This window comes from Ochotona curzoniae, unplaced genomic scaffold, assembly GCF_017591425.1.
Source record: "Ochotona curzoniae isolate NIBS_2020 unplaced genomic scaffold, NIBS_Ocur_1.0 contig_1274, whole genome shotgun sequence".
Classification (NCBI taxonomy): Eukaryota; Metazoa; Chordata; class Mammalia; order Lagomorpha; family Ochotonidae; genus Ochotona; species Ochotona curzoniae.
This window is the reverse complement of record NW_024465023.1, coordinates 4,993,640-5,010,574: the sequence shown is the minus strand read 5'-3', so window position 1 is coordinate 5,010,574 and position 16,935 is coordinate 4,993,640. Positions and strand designations below refer to the sequence as shown.

The following is a 16,935-nucleotide window of genomic DNA, read 5'->3' as shown; positions in this document are numbered from 1 at the left end:
AGTGGTGTCCCTGATGCTTCTTTATATTTGTATTATTTATAATGCTCTATTGTCTCTCTATAAAATTTCCACTGCAAATTTCTAAATCATCCCTGGTAATGCAATTACTCCGCTTTCCTTCTGTTGTCTTCCTGTGGTCAAAATCAGCACATCATTTCCTCATTTGACCATTTAGGATCAGTCCCCTATGTTTTTCTGTAATACTTCTGTACAGCTGTCCTTTTCTCCTGTTAAATGGTCTTGGCACCCTTGTGAAAAGTTAGTTGACCATATATATGTAAGGATTTATTTCTGGACTCTATTTCATCAGTCTATATGTCTGCTGTAATGATAATATACCGAATGGGTTTTTGGGTAAGCATTATTTATTTATTTGAAAAGCAGAGTCAGAGAGAGAGAAAGAGAGAGAGAGAGAGAGAGAGAGAGAGAGAGAGAGCTTCCATCTGCTGTTTCACTTGCCAAATTGCTGCAATGGCAAGGACTATATCAGGTTGAACCCAGGAACATGGAACACCATCTGGGTCTCCCACATAGGCATCAGGGGTGTAAAGCACTTCGGCTGTATTCTGATGCCTTCTCGGGCACATTAACAGGGAGCTGAATGAGAAATGGAGCAGCTGGGACTCAAATTAGTGCTCTTAATGCATCCTGGTATCACAGGTGCTGCTTGATTTGCTGCACCACAATACTAACAGCAACCATGCCTTTTTTAATTATTGTAGCTTTGTAGTAAGTTTTAAGATCAGTAAGTATGAGTACTCCAATTTCGTTCTTTTTGAAGATTGTGTGATTCCTTGGGGGCATTCTACACATTTATCCATATAAATAAGTGGTGTATTTTTATGTGAGTCAAGGGGCACATTCAAAGTTGGGGCTGTTCTGGGTTTGGCTTCCTGTGGAACTCTTTTTAGTTTCCTATGCATATGCATGAGCCTTACAGTAGGCTAGGAGTTTGTGAAGTGCTTGGGGTCTCTAGATACGCCTGCATATACACATGCATGTGCCCACCCCAATTACAACTATCACCTCAGAAAACCATAGCTTGACTGTTCTCATTCAGTCACTTCCACTAACAGAGGATCTTTGGTTTATTTTTTGCGTTCTGAAATGATTTTTTTTTTATTTCCCCCACAATTATAAGGATATTTGTTAACCTCCTCACTTTATTGAAGTCCTGCCAGGCCTTGACCTTTGAAAACCCTGAACTGAACCAGAACTCTCATGTTTACTGATGTCTTACTATGCAAAATCTCTGGATGTGCTTTCTTATCTTTTTGTGGAAATTAAATAAGACCATGCACAAAAAGCACCTAGTATAGTGTCCAACACGTAAAAAGTGGTCAGTGTGTATCTGCTATTATTTTTGCCTCCTTGTTGGTATCAAAGCAAGAGTTCATTACAAAGAGCTATCCTCATGGCTGCACACATCCAAGTTTTGGACAGGCTGTTCTTGTATACTGTTTTTTTTTTCTGGCAGTAAAATGTTGTTTCACACTCTCTTGCGATATATGTCTTAGAGCTCGGATAAGTAGGAAAGGAAGACACGTCTACTGACTCCCTGGTGCATGCTCTTCCTGTCTGTAACTGACAGATCAATACACGTTCTGTGTTTTTCTCTTTCTCTTTTTTTTAAAATATTGTTTCTGTTCTCAGTTAACTCAAAGAAGTCAATTTTATACTTTGTCTCATTCTGTGTTTCTTGTACAGACAGTAAAATCTGAATAGTAAGTGATCAATGAGGGTTTATTATAAAAGAAACCTGACCCCTGGGACTAAGCTGGAAAAATAATTTTACCTCTTTGGACCTCAATGTGTGAATTTTCTCCACTACAATGTCTGCCTTCTGAAAGTTTCCTGAGGGGCTGAGAATCAGATAGGCACACCTGGGAAGAAGTTCTACATTTTTTTTAGTATTTTACTGGTAATATGACCTTGGACATGTTTTTAAAGCACTTTTAATTTCATTTGATTTTTATCAATAGTTAAAAAGAATATGAAATATTCATCATTAGTGTATTAATGACATGTTTGCAAAGGATCCAACACTTTTCTTATTTCATTCAATGGATATTTGAATATCTACTAAAGTCTAGATTTCTTGAATGGGCGCTATGGTGCAATGGTGAATAAGACAAGAGTGCCTTTCCTACCAGTTTGTAGGCTGTTGGCTGAATAGAAAAGGAGCATGTGTTCATAGCAGATTGGGGTTGGAACTGTGATATGGAAAATATAAGTTGCTATGGGAGCACAGAGGGTTATCTGTATATAACTTCAGGCAGAGGCTAGATAAGGTGCCCCGAAGGAAGTGACAGCTAAGCTGAATTCCGTGTGGTGAATGCAAGGTAAACAAATGAAAGGAGGTTCCTGGAAACAAACTACAGAGCTTCTTTACAAAACCTGGATCTGGAACCTCATTGGATCTTATTATTTTTTTTTTCCCTCAGTGACATAGAGCAAAGATAGAACAGACTGAGGATAGAAAGGAAGAACATGTTATTACAAAGAGATGAGGTTGACTGCTTTCCTCTTTCTTCCCACCTCTCAGCATTTGATATCAGATAAATGTAAGTCAGTTATAGTTTGGAAAAAGCAAGAGACCCCACAGCCAATTGTATCTGGATATAGAACTTCCTCTTTCCTTTCGTGTAGAGGGTGACACAAATGAATATTAACGGATCTGATTGACACTCCTGTGCAGATGTCAATTTAGTATTTTGTGAACACCAGAGCTATCATGAAACATCACAGGATCTCTAGCTCAGACTCCTGCTATTATGATTATGGTAATTGTAACTGACAACTTGGGAAATAATAGGGGGAGTCGGGGAAAACAGCTATGGAGGATGAAGAAAAGGAAGGTAGAACCCCTTTATATACAAAACTACATAGTGGTAAAGAATTAATATATATAAAATATAATACAAACTACAAAAAATAAATGACAAGAAAAAGCTGTGTTATCTATTAGGTAAAGCTAGTTAGGTAAATAATGAAATATAAATATGACTTTAAATATACCATGAATATCAAAATAAGGCTTGAAAGGAAATAAGTGATGTAGTTTTAAAAAATACTTCTGCCCATTCATTTTCTGGGTTACCTTCATTGTCATTCTCTTCCCCCCTCCCTGCTTGACTACTTTATGCTTTGGCTGAGTCACTGTGATCATCTTTGCAGTGAGAATATTTTGTGTGTAGATAAGTGCATAAGGGCACTACAAAGTTTGTGCAAAATATGTTTATTAAGTGTCTATGGATGTTAGCAGACATTTAAATTAATTTATTTGAACGAGGGGGAAGGATAAACGAGATGGGAGGGTTAAAGAGACAAAGGGGGGCAGAAAGAGAGAGGGAGATCCCACCTGATTGTTGACTGTCCAGATTACTTACTCCCCAAATGACAACAAGGTTGAGGCTGATCCAAAACTGAGAGATGGAAGTGCAATTCATGTCTTTCATGTCTCCTGTAAGGATGGCAAGGCTTACTTATTTGGGCCATTTCTGTCTCTCAGGATTTACATTGGCAGGATGCGGCAGTCAAGAGTGATACCCAGACTTGAGCCCAAGTATTTCAATGTTGGAAATAAGTGTCTTAAGTGCTAGGCTAAATTCCTGCTCCAGAGTACAAAATTATTTTGAAATCTTTGTGTTCATAAAAATACATATTATGATAAGAGCTGTGCATGAATCTTAAAATATTTTTGCATTGCAATAATTTTTGATTCCTCTTTTTCGTAAACTTTTTTTGAAGTACCCTCATATGTGCATACAAGAATCCTTGGAATGAAAACATCAGCTGCAATTCCACATCTTTGGATATAGTTTCTGTCTTCCATTTTATATTGGACTTAACATTTGTTTCCCTCATGACTGATAGATTCAGCTTTAGTTTCCCTGGTAACCATCTTCAGCTCTTTGCTTCAGTATATAACACAAGGCCAGAGAGAGACGGAGGGGGGGATTGTTTTTCCACCTGTCTGTTCTTCACCCAAAGTGCCCCCTTCCTGAGCTGAGTGACTCAGTGCAGATGAGAGCAAGCAGTGTGGTTACCAAGACAACAGAATGCCAGTTCCCTTTCCACTGGTGAGGCCCTTCTGTCTCCCTCCCTACTCTTAAGTAAGAAAGGGTAAACTGTGGGTCAAAAGTGCTTGGAGTAAGCAATGAAACTATTTAGAAATGGTTTTTAAAAATCTGAATAATGATCTCTTTTCACTTAAAAATGCCATACAAAATGCAAAACAAAATAACTTCTGAAAGACAATGTTGATAAATAAACTTGATAAGTTAAACACTAACAAAAACAAAAAAGTTCATGGAAAATATGTATTATGAAAACATTGTGCATGGATTTTCAAGCTTTTGAAATTAAAGCTAAACCTATCTTTTTGTTTTTAAAAAGTTATATTTAAAGAGCAGAGTTACAGAATAAGGAATAGAGTCTTCTGTCTGCTAGTGAAATTATTCAAGTGACTGCAACGGTTGAGGATGGTCCAGGCCAAAGCCAGGTGCCCAGAACTCTATCCCAGACTCTCATTGTGGGTGGCAGGGGCCAACCATTTGGGCCATCATCTGCTGCTTTCCTTTGTTTTCCCTGGTGCATTAGCAGGGAGCCGGATTGAGTAGAGTGTCTAGAACTTGAATCAGTGCTATGATAAGGGACACTGGTGTCACAGGTGGTGGCTTCGGAGGCCAGTGCAATGGCTCAATGGCTAAATCCTCATCTTGCAAGCACAGGCATTCTATATTGGGGCTGGTTTGTGTCCTAGCTACTCCACTTCCCATCCAGCTCCCTGCTTGTGGCCTGGGAAAGCAGTGGAAGATGGCTCAAAGCTTTGGGAACCTGCACTCGTGCGAGAAACCCAGAAGAAGCTCTTGGCTCATGGCTTCAGATTGGCTCAGCCATTTGGGGAGTGAGCCAGTGAATGGAAGATCTTTCTCTCTGTAAAATCTGATATACCTTTCCAATAAAAATAAATAAGTCTTCAAAACAAAGTAAAACAAACAAACAAACAAAAAGCAGTGGCTTAGCTAGCTAAACCACAACATGGATTCCTAAACTTATCTTTTAATTTCATTTTCCTATAAACCTTTTGAAGTACCCTCACATATTACAATAACAATCTTGGAGATAGAATCAGGTTGTAGCCACAGAGTTAAGATGAAATAAATTGTGTTTTTTAGTTCTTAATCTCAATTGTTCATCAAAATATTTTATAGGAGCATTTGAGAAAGAAGGAATATCTGGACTCCATCCCTAAAGCTTCTGATTTAGTAGGAACTAGGTGGAGGGGGGTGCGGATCTGGGAAGGGGCTAAGAGAAATCCCAGGAGCCTATGGAATTGTATCATAAAAAGATAAATAATAATAATAATAATAATAAAAGAAATAAAAAAGAAAGAATGAGTTATAATGAGGGTGGGAGCAGAACAGGAGGATGTTGTTGTTACAGTTTTTTTTTTTTTAATGTCCCAAATCGACTAAAAGACTGACTTTAAAAAACTGAAATTTTATCATATTTTGTTTTTGTCGGCTGGAGAATCCCTCTCTTGAGGAGTATCACTGAATTGATCTGGATGGTCTAATTTGGGTTCATTCATATGCATAATGCTTGGAAAGAAATAGCTTAGGAAAATGGGATAAACTCATCCCTTTTCTTTCTTCGTGTTGTCCCTGGATCTATTTTATGTGATCTTTTCAGCAGGGTCATCAGATGTTTAATAGGGCAACATCTTAAGACCTCTAAAAGTCTAACTCAGAATCTGATAGCTATGTTAGACATGCAACTGGAATAATGTCATTTATGCTATGATTTTTGTGAACCTAATCCCATAGAAATCCACATTCATGCCACCTTTCAATGGGAGATATGTTGAAGAATTGCGTCTTTCTTAAATCTGCCACAGTGGTATTCACGGAACGGCTCCTCCCACCAGAAAAAGGTTGTCACCCTCCGTGTCTATTAATAGTTATTAGTGTCAATGTCAAATGAATTAAGGCCTCAAGTCATTATGTGTTCCTCCAGGGATCACATACAGAGTTACAATAACTAAATTGTGGTGCAGCAGTTTAAGTTCCTGCTTGGTGATTTCAACATCTCATTTCAGATTGCTGGTTTGAGTTGCAGATACTATTGTTTCCAATCCAGTGGCATGGTAATGCGCCTGAGAAGCAGCAGACTGTGTCTCAGTATTTGAGTTCCTTCCACCCATGTGTGAGAGAGCCTATTTGAGTTCCAGGCTCCCAGTTTCAGTCCGGTCCCATTTCCACTGTTGCAGCCATTTGGGTAGTGAACCACTGGATGGAAGACATCTCTCTCTTCCTCCCTCTTTCTTTCAAGCAAACAAATAGTTATTTTTAACATTTTATTATTGTTGTTATCATTTTATGATACAATTCCATAGGCCCCTGGCATTTCCCTTATCCCCTCCCCAATTCCCTCCCTCCACCTAGTTCCTCTATATCATTACTAAAATATAGTTCTTCATACACAGTCATATGTCCATCACTGCGGGCATGGACAATGGAGAGAGTCCAGAATCCTATTGTCAAGATACAGTAAACAGTCTCATTGTAAGTCCATCTTTGTCTGGAAGTAGATATGGATACTACATTGTATCCTCACATCTGGATGTTAGTCTCCATTTCACAGCCACTGTACATCCCATCAAATGAAAAGTTATAATACAAAATCAACAATAGGAAGAAAAAATAGAAATTTTCGATGCCATGAAGTTAAATAAGATGTTACTAGATATGACAGTCTCCATTGCACAGCTGTTATACATCCCCTTAAATGAAAAACCACAAGACAAAGTCAACATCAGGGAGAAAAAAGCAAACAAATAGTTATTTTTAAAAAGACAAGAGACAGGTGAATAGTATCCTATAGCCATTTTAAGTTGGATAGAAGCTGGATGTATATAAACTAAAATTGAAATGTTAATGAAGTAGTCACAGGATGTGGTTAAGAACCTACATTTTCTAACATATCAGTCACTCAATACCATGTTAATTAACCCCATAATGTTATAAACAGTTGTTAATGTAATATTATGGCTTTTAATTGGTCAGAATGATATTTTGCCAGCTCTGCCTTTAGACCAGAGATGGTCTCCCCGAGAAACTGTTGAATTTATCTGGACAATAAGATGCTGGACTCTATGCATGGTACATGCTTGCAATGAAAGAAGTATTACTGGATTTCAACTGTAACTGCAATAAGGTGGAGTAATCCACCATGGGGGGAGGTTTGGGGAGGGGTTGGGGGAACCTCAGAGCCTATGAAATGATGTCATAAAATGAAATGCAATAAAAAAAGACAAGCAACAGAAAAACCCAAGCCATTTTCTCAAAATAAAGGACAATACCTAATGATTTAGACATGCAAGGGCTATAGAATTACTGCTTCTTTTCATACATGGGTGGGAGGTGGCAGTTGAACTTCTGCAGTGAAAATGTATTTTCTTTCTTTTTTTTCTTTCTTTCTCTTTCTTCTTTTAAAAAACTATTTTATTTTATAATTCTAAAGATTTATTTATTTTTACTGGAAAAGCATATCACATTTATGGAGGCAAGGACCGACCGAGAAAGATTTTCCATTCACTGGTTCATTCCCCAAGTAGCCACAATGGAGTCAGCATATGGAAATATGAGGACTTTAAGAAGAAACATGAGGGTAAGCAGTGACTGAATGAAGTAAGTTGAATGGATTCTTGCTGAGGGGGACAAGATTGATCATATGGAGAATGAGGAACCCAATTCAATAGAAAGGTCATCAGCTATAAAGGATGGGAGTTGTTAACTGAACTAATTTAACAGCCAGCACTCTGGACAAAATGAGGTAATCCAGAGACCAAAGAAGCATAAAAGTGAGGATACAGTTTGTGAGAGGGTTGAAAGAAGCTTGAACAGAATTTGGGCAATGAGAAATCTTTCTCAAGGATCAGGTCTAAGGTAGTATTCTGTCACTTCCTTCTAAAGGGACAGCAGCAGAAATTAGGAGAGCATATCCACCATTTTTGGAAAGTGGAGAAAATTCCTATGTAACTGTTTCCTCAAAGAATTATCAGTAAAATATGACAATCGCTGATGCAGGTGTTCAAGGGCGGAGACTAAAGGGGGGCTACAGGTACATCAGAAGGATGATACAGGGGTGGAAACTATTTATAGAATATCCGTTTGGGGGATGTTGTCAGAAAGGTAGGAAGGAAAGAGAAAGGAGCAGAGGACGAGTGTTGACCAGGAGTGTATGGCTATATGCTGTGTAAGGAATAGCCTGGTGGTTGGTGAGTATTCACAGTGTCCTTGGTGGGCTGGGTGCTGCCATGAGCTTGAAAGCAGGATGGGTGATAGTGTATGTGGTATTATGAAGGGACCTTGTCCTGGTCAATTCCCAGGGCATGCCTGTAGTTGGGAGACACTGTGATGGTGAGGAGAGGACATCCCTGAGCACTGCGAAGCTGAGGTAGTGACCTCTTCAGTCATCCGGGGCATTGGTCCAGAAAAGATAAGATGGGCAGTGAAGACTGAGAGAAAGACACTGAGTAGGAAGCATGTTCAAAGGTTGGAATTCATGGCAGGGTTGGTACTGGTGTCCATGAAGAGTGACAGAGAAGGCTGGGGCAGTCAGACAGCAAATTCCGATTCAAACAATTAGGCAACACTGAGCAGAGTTACAAGGAAACTTGCAGTCTGAGAACAAAATGCAGACTGACAATGACCTTACCAGACACTGATGTACAGGCCCAGAAACTGCCAATCATTGTGTAGTTCCTCACCCAAAGACTCATTGTATCTGTGCAATGATACCTGCAGGCTGCTGTTGCTATGGTTCTGAGGGCGGGATCAGGGAAGACTTCTGCAAGGAGGACCAGTCTCCAATGGGGATAAGGAGGCAATTTGGGAAAATGCAGCACTGATACCAAAACAGATTTTTTTTTTTTTTACTAGGCACTCTCTGAGGCCATTTATGTACACTGGCAAATTGTACTTCTGTTTTCTGAAAGGTCTTATGATTTTCTATCCCACGTTGTTCTGGGCTTTGTAGATCTTTTCCAATTTATTCATCCTGTATGGTAATCATTCAAGGCATTATCGAAAATTTGAAATACCAATAATATGTCAAAAAAAGCTAATCATCCAGTCATCTAACCTGTGGATGACTACGCTCTTAAGTCCATATTATAAAGTGCATGCAATTGGTTCAACTTATAAAAATAAAATGAAAATTATTCAAAATACAGATTTCTCTGGAGATTTTTTTTTTCATAAAGCTGTATTTTCAAAATGAAGATCATATTAAATCACTAACTTTCACTTTTGAAAAGTTTTACAATTTGAAAAAATCCTCTTAGGAATTTTGAAAATGAAATATAAGCTAATATGATCACAATTTCAGCAAATGAGCTAAAAATATGAAACTAATGCTCCAACGGAAGCCATTACCACTCATCCCTGTGATGACAGAAGCTGTATTGTATGTTTCAATCCTCAGGAATAACTTACCTATACTGGGTACAAAATAAACGTTATCATAATATTGTTTGTATTTCTGCTACTGATGCATGTATATTAACATATAAGTAGAATTTATATAACATAGGACAATAAATGAAATATTTTCTGCATTTTCTTTTTCATCTGCATTTTGGTTTCTGTATTTGTGTCCTCAAATTCAATTTTATGGCCTCTTGCAACTTCAATTGGATTACACAGTTTAATAATGAAAACAAATTAACTGATTGGTAGCAGACTCAGGACAGAGTCCTGGCATTTTCAGACTTAAAACTTTTTCCTTTATGCCACAGCAACCTCACTGTGGCTTAAGGGAATAAAAGAACACAAAATGTCTTAGGCAGCTATGGTGCATGATTTGCCATCCCTCCACAAAATCAGACATCAGCAGATGGGTTTTCCTGCCCAAGGATCTTGCCCTGGGTGAGACAAATTCATGGAACTGAGTCTGTGGAAGGCATCCCACTGTTACTTAGTCCAGTGGTAAAACGCCAGTCAGTCGAGCTTACTGTATGGGATTACTGATTTTGGTCATGACGGAGGTTCAGGGAGTGAGCGTAAAGAAAATGCACTAAATGTGAACTTAGGATCTCAATTAGCAACATGCTGTTGGAATGAAGGCACGTATGAAGCCAGCTGGATACTACTGCAATGGGTTTTTCATCCACAAGTCCAGAAAAAACTTCTCAGGTTGCTTTCCATGCCTCACATAACTGAAAAAGAAATTCCCTTTTTTTTTCTTTTGCTACCTAGGCCTTTAATGTATTTATCAGGCACAGGCAGAGAATCTGATAGATACATCCAACTTCTGGTTTTTGTTATATACATAAAATGGACAAATTTCACACTTACTGCAGTACAGACTTAGGATCTTAATGATACTTCCCACCCTACCCTATGTCCTGCCCACATTCCCCATGCTCCCTCCCCCTTCCTTTTAAAATGCATTTTAAATGAAAGCACACTACTGTAAAAATAATTCACATACTTAACACAGAAAAAGTTTCCTTTCAAACAACACTGTACAAAAATCATCCAGATTCGCTTATGCTGGCAATTTGTTTAGCATAAAAGCCTTGTTGAATTTGGACCTAGAGTTCTGCACTAATCTCTTCCTGTAGGTTTCCTGAAGGACTTTAGCCAGGCCTCAACGGAATGTCCATTCTAGGGCCAGCTCCAGCAGCCTTACTTGTTTACACCCCAAGTCTGGACTGACTGATGTCTCCACTTCAAGAGAAGGGCTCAGGCACATGAGCAGATGGCCCAGGGAGAAGGAGGCAGACAGAGCATAGCCACAAAGCCTCCATACCCAGAACAGGAAATGCTCTCTTCCAGTTCGTATCAGAATTTTATTTTGGGTGAATGGGGCTTATTTTCCTGCTTTAACAAGGAGTTTGACATGCCAATCTTCCAGACATAAAAAGAAGATTGGAGAGAGGCTGCATCATAAAACTGAGGAGGTTGGGGCCATCTTCAGAATTACCAAACACAGAGGAGTGATTCCTAAGCAGATAGGTGGGGAGAGTGTCTGAATAGCTTGGGGATGTTGCAAGAGTTAGAATGTAAACACTGCAATCTCATTATTGGGAGTGGACTTGGGGATGAAGATGCAATGCGAACAATGGTGAGGAAGTCATTTCTGGGAGGCAGTCTGCTCTGGTGTCCTGTTGACAGTCCAGTGAAGCAGCTCCCATGTCATAATCATAGTTGGCATGGCAACCGTGATTGCCTAGCAGAACACCAGAGCAGTCAGTCTCTCTGTGCACTCTCCATTTGCCAACAGTAGGCACTGAGTGCCACACGTGTTTGAAATGCTGTCATCTGGAAGGTGCTAAATCACTTAGCCTGTAATTGACTTTTCAGTGAATGAAGAAATGACTCTAATTAGGTAGACTTAGGGAATTTAGCTATGGAACTCTTCCTAGTTTTATTGTTCTAAAGATTTTTTTTTTGGATGACAGAGTTACAGAGAATCAGACAGCCAGAGAGAGACTAAGGGAGGGGGGGGGGAAGGGGAAGAAAATGGAGGGAGAGATTGAGAGAAGGGGGAAGGAGAGGTGGAGAAGAAGAAAGAGGGGTAAGGGAAGAGAGATAGAAGAAGAAGGTGTGAGGGAAAGGGAAGGAAAGTATGATGGAACAGGGAGGGAGAGGGAGAAAACAAAATGGAGGAAGGAAGGAAAGGGAGAGAGAGGGAAGGTGAGGGAGTAGGAAGAGGAGGGGAGTGAGAGGAGCAGAGGAAAGAGAAAGAGACAAAGGGAGCGAGAAAGGAAAAGGGGAGGGTGAAATAGGGAGGTAAAACATGGGTGGGAAGGGAGGAGGGAGAGACCAGAAAAGAGAGAGGTAAGGAAGGGGGAAGGGAGAGGAGAATTCACTAGAGAGGGAAAAGGAGGAAGTATAGAGGAAGGAGCAGGAGAGAGGTGAAAGAGTGAGTGGGGAGAAGGGAAAGGGAGGCAGAATGGAAGGGAGATTATGAGGAAAGGGGAGGGAAGGAGGAGGAAGAAAGGGAGGTAAGGGCAAGGGGGCAGGGAAACAGTGAGAGTAAAGAGGAGGGAGAGAAGGAGGCTAATGGGAGAGAGTGAGAAGGAAAGATGAAAGGAGAGAGGGAAAGGGTAGGAGGAGGAAGGGTGGTAATGGAGGAGGGAGAGTGTGGGAGGGAGGGGTGAGGGAGAGTGTGGGAGGGAAGGGAGGAAGGAGCATGGGGAAGGAGCCAAAGTGTAGAAGGGAGGGGAGGAGGTGGCATGTGAGAGAAGGGAGGAGGTGCATGTGAGAGAAGGGAGGAGGGAAGGCATGGAAGGGCAAGGAGGAGGGAGCAGGTGGGAGGGGAGGATGGAGAGTGTGGGAGGGAAGGGAGGAATGAGCATGGGGGAGGAGCCAGAGTATATGAGGAAGAGGAGGAGGTGGCATGTGAGAGAAGGGAGGAGGGGCATGTGAGAGAAGGGAGGAGGGGCATGTGAGAGAAGGGAGGAGGGGCATGTGAGAGAAGGGAGGAGGGAAAGCCTGAAGGGCAAGGAGGAGGGAGCAGGTGGGAGGTTAGGGAGGAGGGAGCAGGTGGGAGGGGAGGATGGAGAGTGTGGGAGGGAGGGGAGGATGCAGAGTGTGGGAGGGAAGTGATGAAGGAGTATGTGGGTGGAGGAGCCAGAGTGTAGGAGGGAAGGGAGAAGGTAAATAGTGGGAAGGAAGGGAGGAGGTGGCATGTGAGAAAAGGGAGGAAGGAAAGTCTGGAAGGGGAAGGAGGAGGGAGCAGGTGATGGGTTAGGAGGAGGGAGCAGGTGGGAAGCTAGGGAGGATGGAGAGTGTGGGAAGGAAGGGAGGAATAAGCATGGGGGAGGAGCCAGAGTATATGAGTAAGAGGTGGATGTAGAGTGGGAAGGAAGGGAGGAGGGGGCATGTGACAGAAGGGATGAGGGGCATGTGAGGAAACTGAGGAGGGAAAGCATGGAAGGGGAAGGAGGAGGGAGCAGGAGGGAGGTTGGGGAGGAGGGAGCATGTGGGAGGGGAGGATGGAAAGTGTGGGAGGGAAGGGAGGAATGAGCATGGGGGAGGAGCCAGAGTTTAGGAGGAAGAGTAGGAGGTAGATAGTGGGAAGGAAGTGATGAGGTAGCATGTGAGAAAAGGGAGGAGGGAAAGCCTGGAAGGGGGAGGAGGGAGCATGTGGGAGGTTAAGGAGGAGGGAGCAGGTGGGAGGGGAGGATGCAGAGTGTGGGAGAGAAGTGATGAAGGAGTATGTGGGTGAAGGAACCAGAGTGTAGGAGGGAAGGGAGGAGGCAAATAGTGGGAAGGAAGGGAGGAGGTGGCATGTGAGAAAAGGGAGGGCAGAAAGCCTGGAAGGGGAAGGAGGAGGGAGCAGGTGACGGGTTAGGGAGGAGGGAGCAGCTGGGAAGCTAGGGAGGATGGAGAGTGTGGGAGGGAAGGGAGAAAGGAGCGGGGGGGTGGGGAAGGTAGATAGTGGGAAGGAAGGGATGAGGGGCATGTGAGAGAAGGGAGGAGGGAAAGCCTGGAAGGGGAAGGAGGAGGGAGCAGGTGGAGGGAAGGAGGGAGAGTGTGGGATGGAAGTGTGGAAGGGCATGTATGAGGAAAGGTATGAGGGACAGGGTGGGGGAGATGGGATAATAGAAACTAGGGGCAAAGGGAGGAAAGTGACTGGGAGGAACAGGAGGATAGAGACACAAAGAAAGGACAGGAGGGACTGGGAATGCAAGCAATCAGCAAACAGGAGGAAGAAAGTGTGGAAGGGGAAGGAGAGAGAGAGAAAAGCGGGAGTGAGAAAGATGGAGAGGAAGGCAAATAAGGGAGGGAACTAGGACAGAAAAGGGAAGGAGCGAGAAAGAAGGAAAGAGAGGGAGGAAGGGGTGTGAGGCAGGAAGGAGAGAGAGAGAGGAAGGGGAGAGAGGGAGAAAGGGAAGAGAGGGAGAAAGGGGAGAGAGAAAGGAAGAGAAGAGGGAGGAAGGGGAGAGAGGGAGGAAGGGAAGAGAGGGAAGAAGGGGAGAGAGGGAGGAAGGGGAGAGAGGAAGGGGAGAGAGGGAGGGAAGGGGGAGAGAGGGAGGGTAGAGGAGAGAGGGAGGAAGGAGAGTGGCAGGAAGGGGAGAGTGGCAAGAAGGGTAGAGGGAGGAATGGGAGAGAGGGAGGAAGGGGAGAGAGTGAGGAAGGGGAAAGAGGAAGTGGAGAGAGGGAGGAAGGGGAAAGAGGGAGGAAGGGGAGAGATGGTGGAAGGGGAGAGAGTGAGGAAGGAGAGAGAACAACGGAAGGGGAGAGAGGGAGGAAATGGAGAGAGGAAGTGGAGAGAGGGAGGAAGGGGAGAGAGGGAGAAAGGGGAGAGAGAAAGGAAGAGAGAGGGAGGAAGGGGAGAGAGGGAGGAAGAGAAGAGGGAGGAAGGGGAGAGAGGGAGGAAGGGAAGAGAGGGAGGAAGGGGAGAGAGGGAGGAAGGGGAGAGAAGAACGGAAGTGGAGAGAGGGAGGAAGGGGAGAGAGGGAGGGAAGGGGGAGAGAGGGAGGGTAGAGGAGAGAGGGAGGAAGGAGAGTGGCAGGAAGGGGAGAGTGGCAAGAAGGGGAGAGGGAGGAAGGGGAGAGGGGGAGGAAGGGGAGAGAGTGAGGAAGGGGAAAGAGGAAGTGGAGAGAGGGAGGAAGGGGAAAGAGGGAGGAAGTGGAGAGAGGGAGGAAGGGGAAGAGGGAGGAAGGGGAAAGAAGGAGGAAGGGGAAGAGAGGGAGGAAGGGGAGAGAGGGGGAAGGGAGAGAAGAACGGAAGGGGAGAGTGGCAGGAAGAGGAAAGAGGGAGGAAGGCGAGAAAGGAAGAAAGGGAGGAGAGAGAGGAAGAGGAGAGATGGAGGAAGAGGAAAGAGGAGAGAGGGAGGAAGGGGAGAGAAGAACGGAAGGGGAGAGAGGGAGGTAGGGGAGAGAAGAACGGAAGGGGAGAAGGAAGGAAGGGGAGAGAGGGAGGTGGGGGAGAGATGGAGGAAGGGCAGTTAGGGAGGAAGGGGTGAGAGGGAGGAAGGGGAAGAGGGAGGAAGGGGAGAGAGGGAGGAAGGGGAGAGATGGAGGAAGGGGAGATGGAGGAAGGGGAAGAGGGAGGAAGGGGAGAGAAGAACGGAAGGGGAGAGAGGAAGGAAGGGGAGAGTGGGAGGTGGGGGAGAGATGGAGGAAGGGCAGTTAGGGAGGAAGGGGAGAGCGATGAAGGGGAGAGAGGGAGGAAGGGGAAGAGGGAGGAAGGGGAGAGAGGGAGCAAGGGGAGATGGAGGAAGGGGAAGAGGGAGGAAGGGGAGAGAAGAACGGAAGGGGAGAGTCGCAGGAAGAGGAAAGAGGGAGGAAGGGGAGAAAGAAGAAAGGGAAGAGAGAGAGGAAGAGGAGAGATGGAGGAAGAGGAGAGACGGAGGAAGGGGAGAGAGGGAGGAAGGGGAGAGAGGGAGGAAGGGGAGAGAAGGAGGAAGGGGAAAGAGGGAGGAAGGGGAGAGAGGGAGGAAGGGGAGAGAGGGAGGAAGGGGAGAGAGGGAGGAAGGGGAAAGAGGGAGGAAGGGGAGAGAGGGAGGGAAGTGGGAGAGAAGGAGGAAGGGGAGAGAGGGAGGAAGGGGAGAGAGGGAGGAAGGGGAGAGAAGGAGGAAGGGGAGAGAGGGAGGAAGGGGAGAGAGGGAGGGAAGTGGGAGAGAAGGAGGAAGGGGAGAGTGGCAGGAAGAGGAAAGAGGGAGGAAGGGGAGAAAGGAAGAAAGGGAAGAGAGGAAGGAAGGGGAGAGAGGGTGGTGGGGGAGAGAGGGAGGAAGGGCAGTTAGGGAGGAAGTGGAGAGAGGGAGGAAGGGGAAAGAGGGAGGAAGGGGAGAGAGGGAGGAAGGGGAGAGAGGGAGGAAGGGGAAAGAGGGAGGAAGGGGAGAGAGGGAGGAAGGGGAGAGAGGGAGGAAGGGGAAAGAGGGAGGAAGGGGAGAGAGGGAGGAAGTGGAGAGAGGGAGGAAGGGGAAAGAGGGAGGAAGGAGAGAGAGGGAGGAAGTGGAGAGAGGGAGGAAGGGGAGAGAGGGAGGGAAGTGGGAGAGAAGGAGGAAGGGGAGAGTGGCAGGAATAGGAAAGAGGGAGGAAGGGGAGAAAGGAAGAAAGGGAAGAGAGGAAGGAAGGGGAGAGAGGGTGGTGGGGGAGAGAGGGAGGAAGGGCAGTTAGGGAGGAAGGGGAGAGAGGGAGGAAGGGGAAAGAGGAAGGAACGGGGGGTTAGGGAGGAAGGGGAGAGAGGGAGGAAGGGGAGAGAGGGAGGAAGGGGAGAGAGGGAGGAAGGGGAGAGGGAGGAAGGGGAGAGAGGGAGGAAGGGGAGAGAGGGAGGAAGGGGAAGGAGGAAGGAAGTGGAGAGAGGGAGGAAGGGGAGAGAGGGAGGAAGGGGAAGGAGGAAAAGTGGAGAGAGGGAGGGAAGGGGAGAGTGACAGGAAAAGGGGAGCGACGGAAAGGGAGAGAGGGAGGAAGGGATGGGAAGGTGGAGGGAGAGTTTGACACAAGGGGATAGAGAACAAAGGAGTGTGTGGTAAAAAGGTACATAGAGAGAGACAAGGAGAGGTGGAATGACAAACACTGCAGGATGGAGGGAAGTGGGAGGGAAGGTGGGGGGTGGAGAGGAAGAAATTGAGAGACAAAGAGGAAGAGAGAGGGGGAAGGGTACAGAGAGAAAAGGAGAAAGAGAGAAGGGGGAGAAAAACATGAGGGAAAGTGGAGGAAGAGTGTGAGAAAGGGGAGAGGGAACTAAGGGAGTGAGTGGGAAGCAGAGACAGAGAGTGGGAGGCAGGAGGGAGAGAGAGAGGGAAGTGTGAGGGAAAAGGAGGGAGAGTAAGGAAGGGAGAGGGCAGGGGAGAAACAGGAGTAGCAGGGAAGCAAGGAGGAAGAGAGAGGGAAGGGGAGTGAAAGAGGAAGAGAAATGGGAGGAAGTGTGAGGTTAGGAAGAAGTAAGAGGGAGGGAAGGTGCAGTG

The 16,935-nt window shown here is 44.9% G+C and overlaps 1 protein-coding gene across 2 annotated transcripts in view; it reads left to right on the top strand.

Moving 5' to 3' along the window:
- The window catches only part of LOC121168158 (protein FAM104A-like), a 37,783-nt gene that overhangs the window by 16,351 nt on the left and 4,497 nt on the right, over positions 1-16,935 (top strand). The window contains exon 1 of one of the 2 annotated variants that reach the window (XM_040997997.1): positions 11,263-11,340. The exons of the other annotated variant lie outside the window; for it this stretch is intronic. Coding sequence (XP_040853931.1) covers positions 11,324-11,340 — 17 coding nt within the window. The 5' untranslated portion in view covers positions 11,263-11,323. Of the gene's footprint in view, positions 1-11,262; positions 11,341-16,935 lie in introns of those variants that run through there. 2 annotated transcript variants of the gene reach the window in all.